Source organism: Heptranchias perlo, chromosome X (genome assembly GCF_035084215.1).
Source record: "Heptranchias perlo isolate sHepPer1 chromosome X, sHepPer1.hap1, whole genome shotgun sequence".
NCBI classification, from domain to species: domain Eukaryota; kingdom Metazoa; phylum Chordata; class Chondrichthyes; order Hexanchiformes; family Hexanchidae; genus Heptranchias; species Heptranchias perlo.
The window spans coordinates 25,040,805-25,056,031 of NC_090370.1; the positions used below are offsets into that span (position 1 = coordinate 25,040,805).

Sequence of the window (15,227 nt, forward strand, 5' to 3'; positions counted from 1 at the left end):
ACCAGATATCTGCGCATGCGTAACTCAGCCCCGGCCCCAGCGCTGCTTGCTGGTGAGCAGAAGAGCGCATGCGCGCTCCCCTCCCCCAGCTCGGCCTGTGGGCGACATTCCCTCAGTGAGCGGAAGAAGATGGTTCAAAACAGCCGGGAATGGAGAGATCACGGCCCCCGGGGGAAGGGAGCAAAGAGCAGCCTCGTTACAGCAGCTCATCGCTTCGGGACCGTGTCCGCAGATGGGCTCAGAGATCGGCATTGAGTCCGGGGGAAGGTCAGGGGGAGTCCGGGGGCTGTTTGTAAGAGGCGGAGTGGATCAGGATCTCGTCCCGGAACATGGAGTGAGAGGGGGAAGGGAGAGGTCATTCTCGGGCTGTGTGTGCACAGGGTGAGGGAGAGAGAATGGGAAGAACCTGCTATTAAAACCATTGCTGCTTTCTCTCCCCAAACCAGGAGTGAATGGTGCTGGTTTAGTTCCAGTCTCACTCTGTTTATTGTTATTGGACAGTGAAGAGTGGAAACAGATGTGGGGAGTGAGACAAAGAGCATCAATTGCAGGCAACAGGTGAGAAGTGTGAAGGACACATTTTGAACAGCGGCTGTTTGCTTTCAGTTGAACGGTTAGTCCCATGGGAGAGGGGATTAGAAACCTGACCTGCACAAAGGTCCCTGCCCCATCGGGTAATCCCATTCATGCATCAGTGCAGGGGTTGGGTTGTGTCTGGATGTTACTAAATTATTTTAAAACCGCCCAACACACCTGGTGTACAGAAGCTGAGAGCTGCAGTACTGCATTGGAGTTAGACACTGACACTCTTTGTATCACTGGAAATCATTTGTGAACATTAAAAATAATTATTAACAGAGATATTAAACTGATCACTTTTGCATTTTCTACCTCACTTGTTCTTGAGTTACAAGAGATACGTTTCTTTCTACAGGCAAATATTTGAAGGATCCAGAATGAATGTGAAGTTTCCTCCACCCGAGGCAAAGGAACAGTGCAGCCAGCTCCTTCTCACACACAGTAGGTATATTGTCACTCACAGAGCACAGAGACACAGACAGTAATCTGGTCCACAGTCTCAGACAGCAGAAGCGGTCAGTCCCACACTGATCCCAGGTTCCAGAGACACATTTTCAATCCAACAGTCAAACAGAGCAGGTGAGGCAGACGCTGTTTCCATTTCCCCCGAACTCAGTCCTGCTGACAGGAAGATACAAAAATCCCAGTACAAAGTCACGCTTTCAGGATGTCAATTTCACAAAAGGGCAACATTAGCCATGGATTAAATACCAGATACCCCGAGATTATCATCGAAGTTACAACATGGAAACAGGCCCTTCGGCCCAACATGTCCATGTCGCCCAGTTTATACCACTAAGCTAGACCCAATTGCCTGCACTTGGCCCATATCCCTCTATACCCATCTTACCCATGTAACTGTCCAAATGCTTTTTAAAAGACAAAATTGTACCCGCCTCTACTACTGCCTCTGGCAGCTCGTTCCAGACAATCACCACCCTTTGAGTGAAAAAATTGCCCCTCTGGACCCTTTTGTATCTCTCACCTTAAATCTATGTCCCCTCGTTATAGACTCCCCTACCTTTGGGAAAAGATTTTGACTATCTAACTTATCTATGCCCCTCATTATTTTATGGACTTCTATAAGATCACCCCTAGAACTCCTACTCTCCAGGGAAAAAAGTCTCAGTCTATCCAACCTCTCCCGATAAGTCAAACCATCAAGTCCCGGTAGCATCCCAGTAAATCTTTTCTGCACTCTTTCTAGTTTAATAATATCCTTTCTATAATAGGGTGACCAGAACTGTACACAGTATTCCAAGTGTGGCCTTACTAATGTCTTGTACAACTTCAACAAGACATCCCAACACCTGTATTCAATGTTCTGACCAATGAAACCAAGCATGCTGAATGCCTTCTTCACCACCCTATCCACCTGTGACTCCACTTTCAAGGAGCGATGAACCTGTACTCCTAGATCTCTTTGTTCTATAACTCTCCCCAACGCCCTACCGTTAACGGAGTAGGTCCTGACCCGATTCGATCTACCAAAATGCATCACCTCACATTTATCTAAATTAAACTCTATCTGCCTTTCATCGGCCCACTGGCCCAATTTATCAAGATCCCGTTGCAATCCTAGATAACCTTCTTCACTGTCCACAATGCCACCAATCTTGGTGTCATCTGCAAACTTACTAACCATGCCTCCTAAATTCTCATCCAAATCATTAATATACATAACAAATAACAGCGGACGCAGCACCGATCCCTGAGGCACACCGCTGGTCACAGGCCTCCAGTTTGAAAAACAACCCTCCACAACCACCCTCTGTCTTCTGTCGCCAAGCCAATTTTTTTATCCAATTGGCTACCTCACCTTGGATCCCGTGAAATTTAACTTTATATAACAACCGACCAAATTGAATACCAGCCCAGAACTCTCACAAACACGTGAGTTTAATTAATGCAGTATCCATTTGAATAGCGTATCAAGAGATACAAATTGCAAGTCAAAACTCATGTACAGTATCAGATTGAGAAATGCTGTGACAGTGTAACCTGAGAAACAAATTAGATACCAGTTTATAATATACTCATAGTATGAGATTTAAAGATACAGTATCAATTCTATTAGCACAGACTGAGATACACATTACACATGAGTCCAATAATATTCTCAAATAAAATTTAGAGATGCAGTATCAATTCCTTTCGTGCAGACAGATCTACACATTATAGACCAATTCCAAAATGTCACCATATCATTTTGAAAGATACATTATCATTCACAATATTACTCACAGAGATACAGGTTTAATAGTAGTTCAAAAAGCACACAAATTATCAGATTAAAAGCTCCAGCATCAAATTCTAAAGTGTGTCCATATTTACCAATTAAATAATGAGAAAAACTATTTAAGCATTAAGGTACTAATCCTACAATATTGAACATGATAATGTAATCTGAGAGAATAACTATGTACAGATACAGAATGAATCTCTCACACAGATACAGTACAGAGACACACAGACACAGAATGAATCCCACACTCACATACAGTACGAGAGACAGACAGACACAGAGTAAGTACCACACTCAAATATGGTACCAGACATGATAGATACAGAATGAATCCCACACAGGCATACAGCACCAAGGACTGACAGGTACTGAGTTCATCCCACAATCTCATAAAGCACTCGGGACTGAGAGGTAAAGTATGAATCCCACACTCACACACTGTACCAGAGACTGACAGATACAGAATGAATCCCACACTCACACACAGCACCAGAGACAGACAAATACAGAATGAATCCCACACTCACAAACAGTACCAGAGACTGACAGATACAGAATGAATCCCACACTCACTCACATCACCAGAGACAGACAGATACAGAATGAATCCCACACTCACAAACAGTACCAGAGACTGACAGATACAGAATGAATCCCACGCTCACACACAGCACCAGAGACAGACAGATACAGAATGAATCCCACGCTCACACACAGCACCAGAGACTGACAGATACTGAATGAATCCCACACTCACACACAGTACCTGAGAATGGCAGATACTGAATGAATCCCATACTAACATACATTATGAGAAACTGCATATATGGATGTAATTCAACACCCACACACAGTACTAGAGAATGTATATACTGAATGAATCCCACAGTTAAATTGAGTACCAGGGAGTGACAGATGCAGCATGAATCCCACACTCACACGCAGTACCAAGAGACTGAGAGATACAAAGTGAATCTCATAGTCACCTACATTAGTGCAGGCTGAGTTACAAATTACGTACCAGAGCAAAAATCTCATTGTGTCAGATTGAAAGATACAGTATCAAATCCACTAGTGCAGACTGAGCTACATATTAGATATATTGGTAAATACTCATAGAGTATTATACTGAAATAAACAGTATCAATACCATTGATACAGACTGAGCTACACATTACATACTCGTTCAAAAACCTCAAATGTTCAGACTGGAAGATACTGAATTAAAGAATGAATCCCACACTGAGATAAAGTACCAGAGACTGACAGACACAGAATTAATCCCACACTCACACACAGTATCAGAGACTGACAGATACAGAATGAATCCATCACTGATATATAGTACCCCTGAGACTGAGAGATGCAGAATATACCCCATGCTCACAGCCAGTACCAGAGACTGACAGATATAGAATGAATCCTACACTCACATACAGTACCAGGAACAGAATGAATCTCACTCATGCACAGTACCAGAGTCTGACAGTTGTAGAATGAATCTCACACTCACACACAGCACCAGAGACAGACAGATACAGAATGAATCCCACACTCACACACAGCATCAGAGACTGACAGATACAGAATGAATCCCACACTCACACACAGTTCCAGAGTCTGACAGTTGTAGAATGAATCTCACACTCACGCAAAGTACCAGAGTCTGACAGATACAGAATGAATCTCACACTCGCATTACTGCGGACTGAGCTACACATTACATACCAGTCCAAAAATCTCATAGGGTCAGATTGAAAGATACAGTATCAATTCCATTGGTGCAGACTGAGCTACATATTCGATATATTGGTAAATACTCGTGTTATACTGAAATAAACATTATCAATACCATTGGTACAGACTGAGCTACACATTGCATACGAGTCCAAAAATCAAATAGATGATCAGACTGGAAGATATCGTTTAAATTCTATTAGCTTAACATTATATAACAGTCCAACAATCTCATACACTTTTAGACTGAAAGATACCGTATCGATTCTATTCGTGCAGACTGAGCCACACATTATAGAGCAGTCCAACAATCTCATACAATATCAGACTCAAAGATACAATATCGATTCCATTAGCACAGACTGAGCTATATGTTACTCACCAGTCCAAATATCTCATACAATGTTAGACTCAGATGCAGAATTAATCCCATTATTGCAGTTTGAACGACACATTATATACCAGTCCAGTAATTTCAACGTGAACAGATTGAAAGGTACATTATCATTCACAATAGAGTTCAGAGATTAAGATGTAACACTGAGCCAAAACTCACACATGGTGCTTGATTAAAGAAAATCGAAAAGTGTATCTATATTAACAAATCAAATACTCGACGAAGAACTGTATCTACTTTGAAGTGGTAAAGATACAGTTTCAAATACGATACTGTAAACTGAAATAAGAACCCAAAATGAATCCAGACTTGCACATTGTCTCAGAGACTGAATTACAGAATGAATCCCTCACTGAGATAAAGTAGCAGAGAATGGCAGATACAGAATGTATCCCCCCCACACACAGACAGTACCAGAGACTGACAGATACAGAATTATTCCCAAACTCACATAAAGCACTTGAGACTGACAGATACAGAACGAATCCATCACTTATATATAGTACCTGAGAGTGACAGATGCAGAATATACCCCATGCTCACACTCAGCACCAGAGACTGACAGATACAGAAAGAATCCCAAACTCACGCACAGTACCAGAGACAGACAGATACACAATAAACCCCACTCTCATATACAGTACCTGAGACTGACCTCTACTGGACGTAAGCGAGAACTGTAAAAGAGCGGATCAAATTCACATTATCTGTCGTGGTGAGAGAAACAGGACAATGTGCATTTTGAGGAAAGTTTCTGTCTGTAACTTTTACTCTCGAATTTTTGCACTTTTTGACAGTGAAAAATGAAGACAATTTATTCATAATAAAGTTTTTGTTCCACTCGTTCAATAGTTGTGAATTTGCCACATTGCGCAGCATTTCTCTCTGATTTCTCAGGACACGATTTACATTGTTCCTCTATCCCATTTAGACTGTAATTTTTCAAGCAGTATGTGGCCTCCTTATTCCCTCCAGCGAAATGCAGCACCGCAAACCTTTCGATATTGAAATTCACTGGCCATTTACACAGCCGTTCTGCAAGTTTATTTTGCCGCTGTCTTCCTCAGTGTTGACAATACCTCCTAAATCAATTACAAGAATTTAACACTGCGTTACAACTAATGTTTGGTCTAACAAAATGTACTTGCAGCTCGCCTCCATTCCCAATTTTTCTAAATCCCAATCGTGCAATATAATGTGAAGAATTAGTTTCTGCTCTGTCCCTCTCTCATCTTCAAACTTCACTGTCCCGGGGTTTGGGGACATCTACTGGCCGGAAGCAGAACTGGTCGGAACAAATTGCTGAAACCGGACAATGTGCAGTGTGAGCGTGTTTATGATTGGTGGCAGGTACTAAATCTGATTTTTTAAACCTGCCCATTAACCTGTAGTGTTTGTTTCTGAAAAGTAAACAGAGCCGGACAGTAAGGATATGGGGAGTGAAACAAAGAGCATCTATGGCAGTCATCAGGTGAGAAGGTTGAAGGACACATTTTAAACAGCGTCTGTTTTGTTTCAGTTCAATGGTTTGTCCCAAGGGAGTGGGAATCAGAAATCTGATATGATCAAAGGTCCCCGCCCCATCGGGTAGTCCCATTCATGGATCAGTGCAGGGGTTGGGTTGTGTCTGGATGTCACTAAATTGTTGTAAAACTGCCCAACACACCTGGTGTGCAGAAGCTGAGAGCTGCAGTACTGCAGTGGAGTCAGACACTGACACTGTTTGTATCGCTGGTTTTCATTTGTGGTTAATGCAATGATTATTAACGGAGAGATTCAATTGATCACTTTTGTATTTTCTATTTCACCTGTTCTTGAATTACAAGAGAATCTTTTTCTTCCGACAGTCAAATCCTTGAAGGACCCAGAATCAGTGTGATGTTTACTCCACCCGAGGCACAAGGAGCAGTCAGTGCAGCCAGCTCCTTCTCACACACAGTAAGTACATTATCACTCACAGAGCACAGAGACACAGACAGGTCATCAGTCCCACAGTCTCAGACAGCGGAAATAGTCAGTCCCACACTGATCCCAATCCAACAGTGAAACAGAGCAGGAGAGACAGATGTAATTTCCATTTCACAACGATTCATTACAGCTGACCGGCAGATAAATAATTTCCAGTCTAAAATCACACCCAGTATCAGATTGAAAGGCACTCTGTCAATCTCACATTAGTTCAGCCTTAGCTACAAATTAAATACCAGATAGAATTGACACATTGGACTGATTGATAGGTACAGAATGAATCACAATCATGCACCCCAAGATTCAAATTAAATACCAGCCCACAACTCACACTCATTATAAGTTTAAAGATGCAGTATTCATGCCACTATTGTACACTGAGATACAAATTAGATACCAGTTCAGATGTTACCCATATTTGACTCACATATATGTCCAAAAACCTCATAGTGTCAGAATGAAATGTACAGTTTCAATTCATTCACTGCAGACTGAGGTACACATTAGATACCAGTCCAAAATTCTCATACAGTATAAGACTGAAAGACACAGTATCAACCCCAATTGTGCAGACTGAGCAACACATCACATACCAGTCCAAAAATCACAGTGCCAAGTTGAATGATACAGTATAACTTCCATAAGTGCAGATTGAGCTACACATTATATACAAGACCAATATTCACATTAATTATTGTACTGGAAGATACAGTATCATTCCCATTCGTGCAGACTGAGGTACACATTAGTTACCTGTTCAAAAATCACATTGTGTCAAACTGAAAGTACAGTATCAATTCCTTTACTGCATACAGACGTTCACATCAGATACCTGTCCAAAAATCGGGTACAATATCAAACTGAAAGATATGGTATCGATGTGATTAGTACAGACTGACCTACATGTTACATACCAGTATAGAAATCTCACACAGTATCAGACTGTAAGATACAGTATCAATCCCATTAGTGCAGACTGAGGTATACATTAGATACCAGTCCAAAAGTCACATTCAGTAACAAATTGAAAGATACAGTATCAATTCCATTAGTGCAGACTGAACTACACCTTACTGTGTAATATATTTAGGCTGGTTTGTATCAGATTGAAAGGTACAGTATAAATTACATTAGTGCAGACTGAGCTACACATTATATACCGTCCAAAAATCTGATACTTTATCAAACTGAAACATACAGCATGAATCCTATTAATGTAGGCTAAGCTACACATTACAAACGAGACCAAAAATCTCTTGCAGTGTCTGACTGAAAGTTGGAATGTCAATTCCATTCGTGCAGACTGAACCACACATTACACACCAGTCCAAAAATCTCATACAGTGTCAGACTGAAAGAAAGAGTGTCAATTCCATGAGTACAGAGTGAGCTGCACCTTACACACGAGTCCAAATATCTCATACCGTATCAGACTGAAAGAAAGAGTGTCAATTCCATTAGTAATGACTGAGCTACACCATAAATACCAGTCCAATAATTTCACAGTAAAAGACTGAAGTGTACATTATCTTCACAGAGATTAAGATATAATCCGACAAAAAAACTCCCACACGTTGTTTGATTGAAACAAAATCCAAAAGTGTATCCATATTTACAAATTAATGCTACACAAAAGATTTGCATAAATTAGTGAATTAAAGATACAGTTTCAAGCACCATACTGCAGCCTGAAATAAGAATACAGAACGAATCCAGACTTGTACTTTTCCCAGAGACTGAGGTACAGAATGAATCCTACACTGAGATAAAATACCACAGATTGACAGATACAGAATGAATCCCACACTCACACACATTCCCACAGATTGACAGATACAGAATGAATCCCACACTCACACACATTCCCACAGATTGACAGAGACAGAATGAATCCCACACTCACAGACTGAACTGGAGACTGACGGATACAGAATTAATCCCACACTCACACACAGTACCAGAAACTGACAGACAGAGAATTAATCTCACACTCACATACAATCTGACACCTACTGGCCATAAGTGAGAACTGTAACAGAGCGGAAGAAATTCACATTATCTGTCGTTGTTTCAGATTCAGGACAATGTGCAATGTGAGGAAATAGTTTCTCTCTGTAACTTCTACTCTCAGATTTTTTCATGTTTTTCAGTGAAAAATTAGACAATTGATTCATAATAAAGTTTTTGTTTTGCTCATTCGAAAGTTGCCCCATTATATTTCACTCTCCATTGCACAATATTTCTGTCTGATTTCTCAGGACACGATTTATATTAATTCAAATAAACCGAACTGAAGCACAAATAAAAACTGAGCGCAAATCTGGAAGGTTCAACGGCGACCGTCAAAAGTGAAAGGGACAAAATACAGAAAAAATTAAAACCGAAAATGCTGGAAAGACTCAGCAGGTCCGGCAGCATCTGTGGAGAAGGGAGGCTCGGGTTAACGGTTCAGGACTATGACCCTTCAATAGATCAGAAAGGTTAATCCGATATAATTTAAATAAGGAAAAGGAATCATCAGAGGAAAAACTTCCGAAAATCAATTAATTTCACTGAATCCGAGCAATTGTGTCTCGTATCCACCGTACAGATCAGGGCAAATAATAATACAAAGGAACAGAGTTAAATTCAACATTATGCGGGAAATAAATGAATTTTAAAAGTATTTTTAATATAAATTAAACCCGTTTGTGTTTTGGAAACACTGTCCCTCTGAACATCATCAAATTCAGTTCCAGTCTTGGTGTTTCTGAATTCAGCGTGCTGGGATTCAAACCTGTTGGAATTAACTGCTTGGAAGGCAGCTATACTCACCATTCTAGCGCCTTATTTCACCAGGAGGGAGAAGTGGAGTGTTTCTGTGGAGTTTCGGACTGAATTGCTCCCTTTGGGTTTCTGGCACTTTAATCATAGACAATAAATAGTTCCCAAACATCAGCCCCTGAACAGACACAACAAGCTGGTGGAATTTCTCATTCATAGAGGATGGCAAAAACGAATAGGAAGAGGCTCGGAAGAAGTCACAAAACAATTCGGGAAGCAAACAGGAGCCAGGAAATCAAATTATCAAGGAATATAAAAAGAAATAGTAAATTATTCCACTGACACAAAAATAACAAAAGGAAAATCAGAATTGATTGAGTGCCACTAAGTGATGCACAAGATAAACTCACAGGTAACGTCAGCGAAATGGCAGAAATGTTGAATTGTTACTTTGCCTCAGTATTTACCCGGGAGATTAACAGGGTGAATGTATTGGAGGAAGAGGTCAATAAAGATATCAAGGCATTTATGTTCGAAAGTGTGGTTAAACTCCTGGTCCAGATAGATTGCATCTGTGCATATTAAATGAAGCAAGGGAAGAGATAGCAGAGGCATTGTTACATGCATCGGAAAAAATCATCAAAAAAGGAATAGTGCCAGAGGACTGGATGACAGCTAATGTGATTCTTATATTTTAAAACAGGATGTAGAACAAGTCCAGGGAACATAAGACCAGTTAACGAAAGGTCGGTGGTAGGATTGATCATGGAATCCTTTACCCAATGAAGCAACAGAAAAACATCTAGAAACCGAAAATATAACAAAGAATACTCAGCACAGATTTCAGAAAAGGAAAGCTTAACAGTTTGGCCAAAGGTTTGACAGTTTAAATTACAGTTCGACAGAACTTACCTGCTTTACAATTCTATTCCTCTGGAAATAAACCTCTGTGTTTGCTTTTTTATGGCCTTATCATCCTGTGCTGCTACTTTTAATCATTTATCAATCTGTACCCCGAAATCCCTTTGTTCTTCCACCCCATTTAGACTCTTAATTTCCAAGCAGTATGTGGCCTCCTTATTTCTCCGAGCAAAATGCACCACCTCACACCTTTTTATATGGAAATTCAATGGCCATTTCGACCGCCTTTCAGCAAGCTTATTAAAGTCTTCATGTATTTTGTTGCATTCTTCCTCAGTATCGGCTATAACCCCGAAATTAATTACAAGCATTTAATACAGCATTACAACTAATGATTTGTCTGACAAAATGTTCTCCATTCCCAGTTTTTCTAAATCCCACTCGTGCAATATAATGTGAAGAATTAGTTTCTGTTCTGTCCCTCTCTCATCTGCAAACTTCACTGTCCCGGGGTTTGGGGACATCTACTGGCCGGAAGCAGAACTGCAACAGTTCGGAACAAATTGCTGAAACCGGACAATGTGCAGTGTGAGCGTGTTTGTGATTGGTGGCAGATATTAAATCTGATTGGTTTCTTCAGATATCCAATCAGAGAATGAAAATAATAGACGACGTTGCATCAATCCCAATGACCCAATCACAATCATTAGCTTCCCCCATCCTTCATTACCATAGGGCTGTGGGGCTGCCTATTTAATCCGAGCTCGGAGCGAATTTGGGTCATTTCTGGGTCTGAAATTGAGTTTGAAAATGCCTGAGGACAAGAAAGCAGCTCCCAAGAAGGGCGCCAAGAAAACCTTGAATAAAGCACCGGGCAAGGGCGGCAAGAAGCGTAGAAAGTCGAGGAAGGAGAGTTACTCCATCTACATCTACAAAGTGATGAGGCAGGTTCACCCCGACACCGGCATCTCCTCCAAGGCCATGGGCATCATGAACTCCTTTGTGAACGACATTTTCGAGCGCATCGCGGGTGAGGCTTCCCGCCTGGCCCATTACAACAAGCGGGCGACCATCAGCTCCCGGGAGATGCAGACCGCCGTGCGCCTGCTGTTGCCCGGGGAACTGGCCAAGCACGCCGTGTCAGAAGGGACAAAGGCGGTGACCAAATACACCAGCTCCAAGTAAAACTCCACAATGAACTGAAAAATTTTAAACACAAAGGCTCTTTTAAGAGCCACCCACAGTCTCTCTGAAGACGCTGTACCGACACCTCTGTATGGAATCATTTTACTGTCGATAATTTGACACTAACGTTCTCTCTCACGGCAATTGATACCAGCTCAAATGCTAAATTTAAATCAGATAGATAGCTTTTTGGCAACGAAAGGTATGAAGGGATGTGGGCCAATGGCAGGTGTATGGAGTAAGATCACAGATCAGCCATGATCTTATCAAATGGCGGAGCAGGCACGAGGGGCTGAATGGCCGACTCCCTGTTCCTATGTTCTTGTGCTTTTGAAATTTCTCTTGAAATCTGTAAGATTCTCTCAATCACTGCCCGGTATAATCAGTGGATCGCTTTTTTATTCAGTCCCAATAACTAAAAACGTGTCCTTGATCCTCTCATTCCCGCTCATATTCCGCCCCTTCCCCCGCATCTGCCCCATCAGAGCCGTTTTAAGGCGGTGGATTGCACTTCAGTCATTTCTTTCTCATTGTCACCTTTGTTTGTTCATTATTCGGGAATATCACTTTCAGAACCGCAATCCTTTGTAAAGCAGCAATCCCGAAAGGGTGTTCACACCGAGTGCAGAACAGTCTAAAGACTCTGTCACTGTTCGACTTCTTACACCAGGAGTCTCGGCTCCGGTTTCGATCGCGCTGCAGCTCCTGTGAACAGGGATCAATCCACAATCTGTGGTTTGTTACTTTTACAAAGATTGAGCTGGAATCTGTCCCGTTAAAAAATGGGGCTTTATTCCCGCCCGATTGAAAGCGAACGGTGAATGAAGGCGGATTTTAACCGGATTGTAAAAGATTCTGGAAGTTGTGACGGGAAATGTGGAATAACAGAGTAAAAGGAGAGAGATTTTTAAATCTTTGTCTTTACGCGACATTATTTACTAAATCCGCTTCTTGTGTTGGAAATATATTGGCGGGCTTTTCAAATTTCATAAACTGTTCAGTTCGGTATTTTCCGCCCTTTTCTCATTGCCGGCTATTGATTGGTGAATAAAGCAGCTCTCTGATTGGTTCAACGAACAGCCCAATGAGATTGCGAATAGTTGGACCAATCACAAGTGTCCCCACTGTATTCCTCCAGAAGGTACAAAAAGGGCGAGTTCGGGAGGATTTCTTCATTCTTTGTGAAAGTGTTTGATATTTTGGAAATGTCTGGAAGAGGAAAAACCGGAGGTAAAGCTCGGGCCAAGGCCAAGTCTCGCTCATCCCGGGCCGGACTGCAGTTCCCTGTGGGTCGTGTTCACAGGCACCTGCGAAAGGGGAACTACGCTGAACGTGTGGGTGCCGGAGCCCCGGTCTATCTGGCTGCTGTGCTCGAGTATCTCATAGAATCATAGAATCATAGAAGTTACAACATGGAAAAAGGCCCTTCGGCCCAACATGTCCATGTCGCCCAGTTTATACCACTAAGCTAGTCCCAATTGCCTGCACTTGGCCCATATCCCTCTATACCCATCTTACCCATGTAACTGTCCAAATGCTTTTTAAAAGACAAAATTGTACCCGCCTCTACTACTGCCTCTGGCAGCTCGTTCCAGACACTCACCACCCTTTGAGTGAAAAAAATTGCCCCTCTGGACCCTTTTGTATCTCTCCCCTCTCACCTTAAATCTGTGCCCCCTCGTTATAGGGAAAAGATTTTGACTATCGACCTTATCTATGCCCCTCATTATTTTATAGACTTCTATAAGATCACCCCTTAACCTGCTACTCTCCAGGGAAAAAAGTCCCAGTCTGTCTAACCTCTCCCTGTAAGTCAAACCATCAAGTCCCGGTAGCATCCTAGTAAATCTTTTCTGCACTCTTTCTAGTTTAATAATATCCTTTCTATAATAGGGTGACCAGAACTGTACACAGTACTCCAAGTGTGGCCTCACCAATGCCCTGTACAACTTCAACAAGACATCCCAACTCCAGCATTCAATGTTCTGACCAATGAAACCAAGCATGCTGAATGCCTTCTTCACCACCCTATCCACCTGACGGCTGAAATCCTCGAGCTGGCCGGCAACGCGGCCCGGGACAACAAGAAGACCCGCATCATTCCCAGACACCTGCAACTCGCCATCCGCAACGACGAGGAGCTCAACAAGCTCCTGGGACGGGTGACCATCGCTCAGGGCGGGGTGCTGCCTAATATCCAGGCCGTGCTGCTGCCGAAGAAAACCAGCAATGTGAGCACCAAGAGCAAGTGAAGCGGCCAAGATTTAATCTGATATCTCAAAGGCTCTTTTCAGAGCCACCCACTGTATCTTTGAAAGGGCTGGTTACTGACTGAAGAGAGTCAGGGATCAATTTAATAAGGACTTGATTCCGATCCTAGAACTAACAATAACTTGTTGATAACAAATGATCCAGATCGGTCTGTTGAAGTACTCGCTTCCGGACAGCAGATGTCGCCAACCTCCAATAGATTGATATTTGCAGTTTGTGTGGTGAATGAGACAAAATATCAAAATTGTCATTAAACTGGGCGGGTGGGATACAGAAATACCAGGGACGTTTGATCATCGGCGTCAAGAGGCATTCTGTTGTGTTCCACCCAATATTATTTACAGTCTTATCCTCCGACAACACTTGCACGCTCTGTATTATTTTACCCACATTTGTATAGCAGAAGCTGACTGATGTGTTGATTATTGTGTCAGCGATTACTGAATCAGTGAATCACATTTTTCTGTTATTGGATGTGAGCGAGGGAATTATTCTGTTCCTGTGTCAGTTACGACTTCTTGCCGCCGTTGGCTGGTGCTTTACTGAAGGATTTCTTGGTGCTTTTCTTGGGAGCTGTTTTCTTGTCCTCAGGCATGTTCAAACTCAATTTCTGACCCAGAAATGACCCAAATCCGCTCCGAGCTCGGATTAAATAGGCAGCCCCACAGCCCTATGCTCATGAGGGATGGGTGAAGGCAATGATTGTGATTGGACGGATGAGAGTGATGCCACCTGACATAGAAAATATGAGTAAGAGTCGGCCATTCCGGCCTTCGGGTCTGCTCCGCCATTCAAAATGATCATGGCTGATCGTCGAACTCAGTACCCTGTTCCCGCTTTTTCCCCATATAAAAACATAGGAACAGGAGTAGGCCATTCAGCCCCTCCTGCCTGCTCTGCCATTTGATAAGATCATGGCTGATCTGTGTTCTAACTCCATGTACTCGCCTTTGGCCCATATCCCTTAATACCTTTGGTTGCCAAAAAGCTATCCATCTCAGATTTAAATTTAGCAATTGAGCCGTTTGCGGAAGAGAGTTCCAAACTTTTACCACCCTTTGTGTGGAGAAATGTTTTCTAATCTCTCTCCTGAAAGGTCTGGCTCTAATATCCCTTGATCCCTTTAGCAGTATGAAATATATCTATCTCCTTCTTGAACACATCTAATGACTTGGCCTCCACTGCCTTCTGTGGTAGAGAATTCCACAGGTTCACCACCCT

General features: G+C 42.2%; 2 protein-coding genes and 1 long non-coding RNA gene across 3 annotated transcripts; all 3 read left to right on the forward strand.

Moving 5' to 3' along the window:
• The first annotated feature begins 141 nt into the window (after positions 1-141).
• Positions 142-10,655, forward strand: LOC137307095 (uncharacterized). Its single transcript, XR_010959033.1, has 4 exons — positions 142-558; positions 935-1,020; positions 6,806-6,896; positions 10,393-10,655. It is a non-coding gene; the product is annotated as an uncharacterized lncRNA (long non-coding RNA).
• Positions 10,656-11,360: 705 nt separating this feature from the next.
• Positions 11,361-11,735, forward strand: LOC137307096 (histone H2B 1/2-like). Its single transcript, XM_067976421.1, has one exon. It carries the CDS (start codon positions 11,361-11,363, stop codon positions 11,733-11,735), a length of 375 nt encoding a protein of 124 aa, XP_067832522.1.
• Positions 11,736-12,940: 1,205 nt separating this feature from the next.
• On the forward strand, positions 12,941-13,987 carry LOC137307134 (histone H2A.J-like). The gene is made up of 2 exons (XM_067976451.1): positions 12,941-13,112; positions 13,770-13,987. Exons 1-2 carry the CDS (start codon positions 12,941-12,943, stop codon positions 13,985-13,987), a joined length of 390 nt encoding a protein of 129 aa, XP_067832552.1.
• The last annotated feature ends 1,240 nt before the right edge of the window (positions 13,988-15,227 follow it).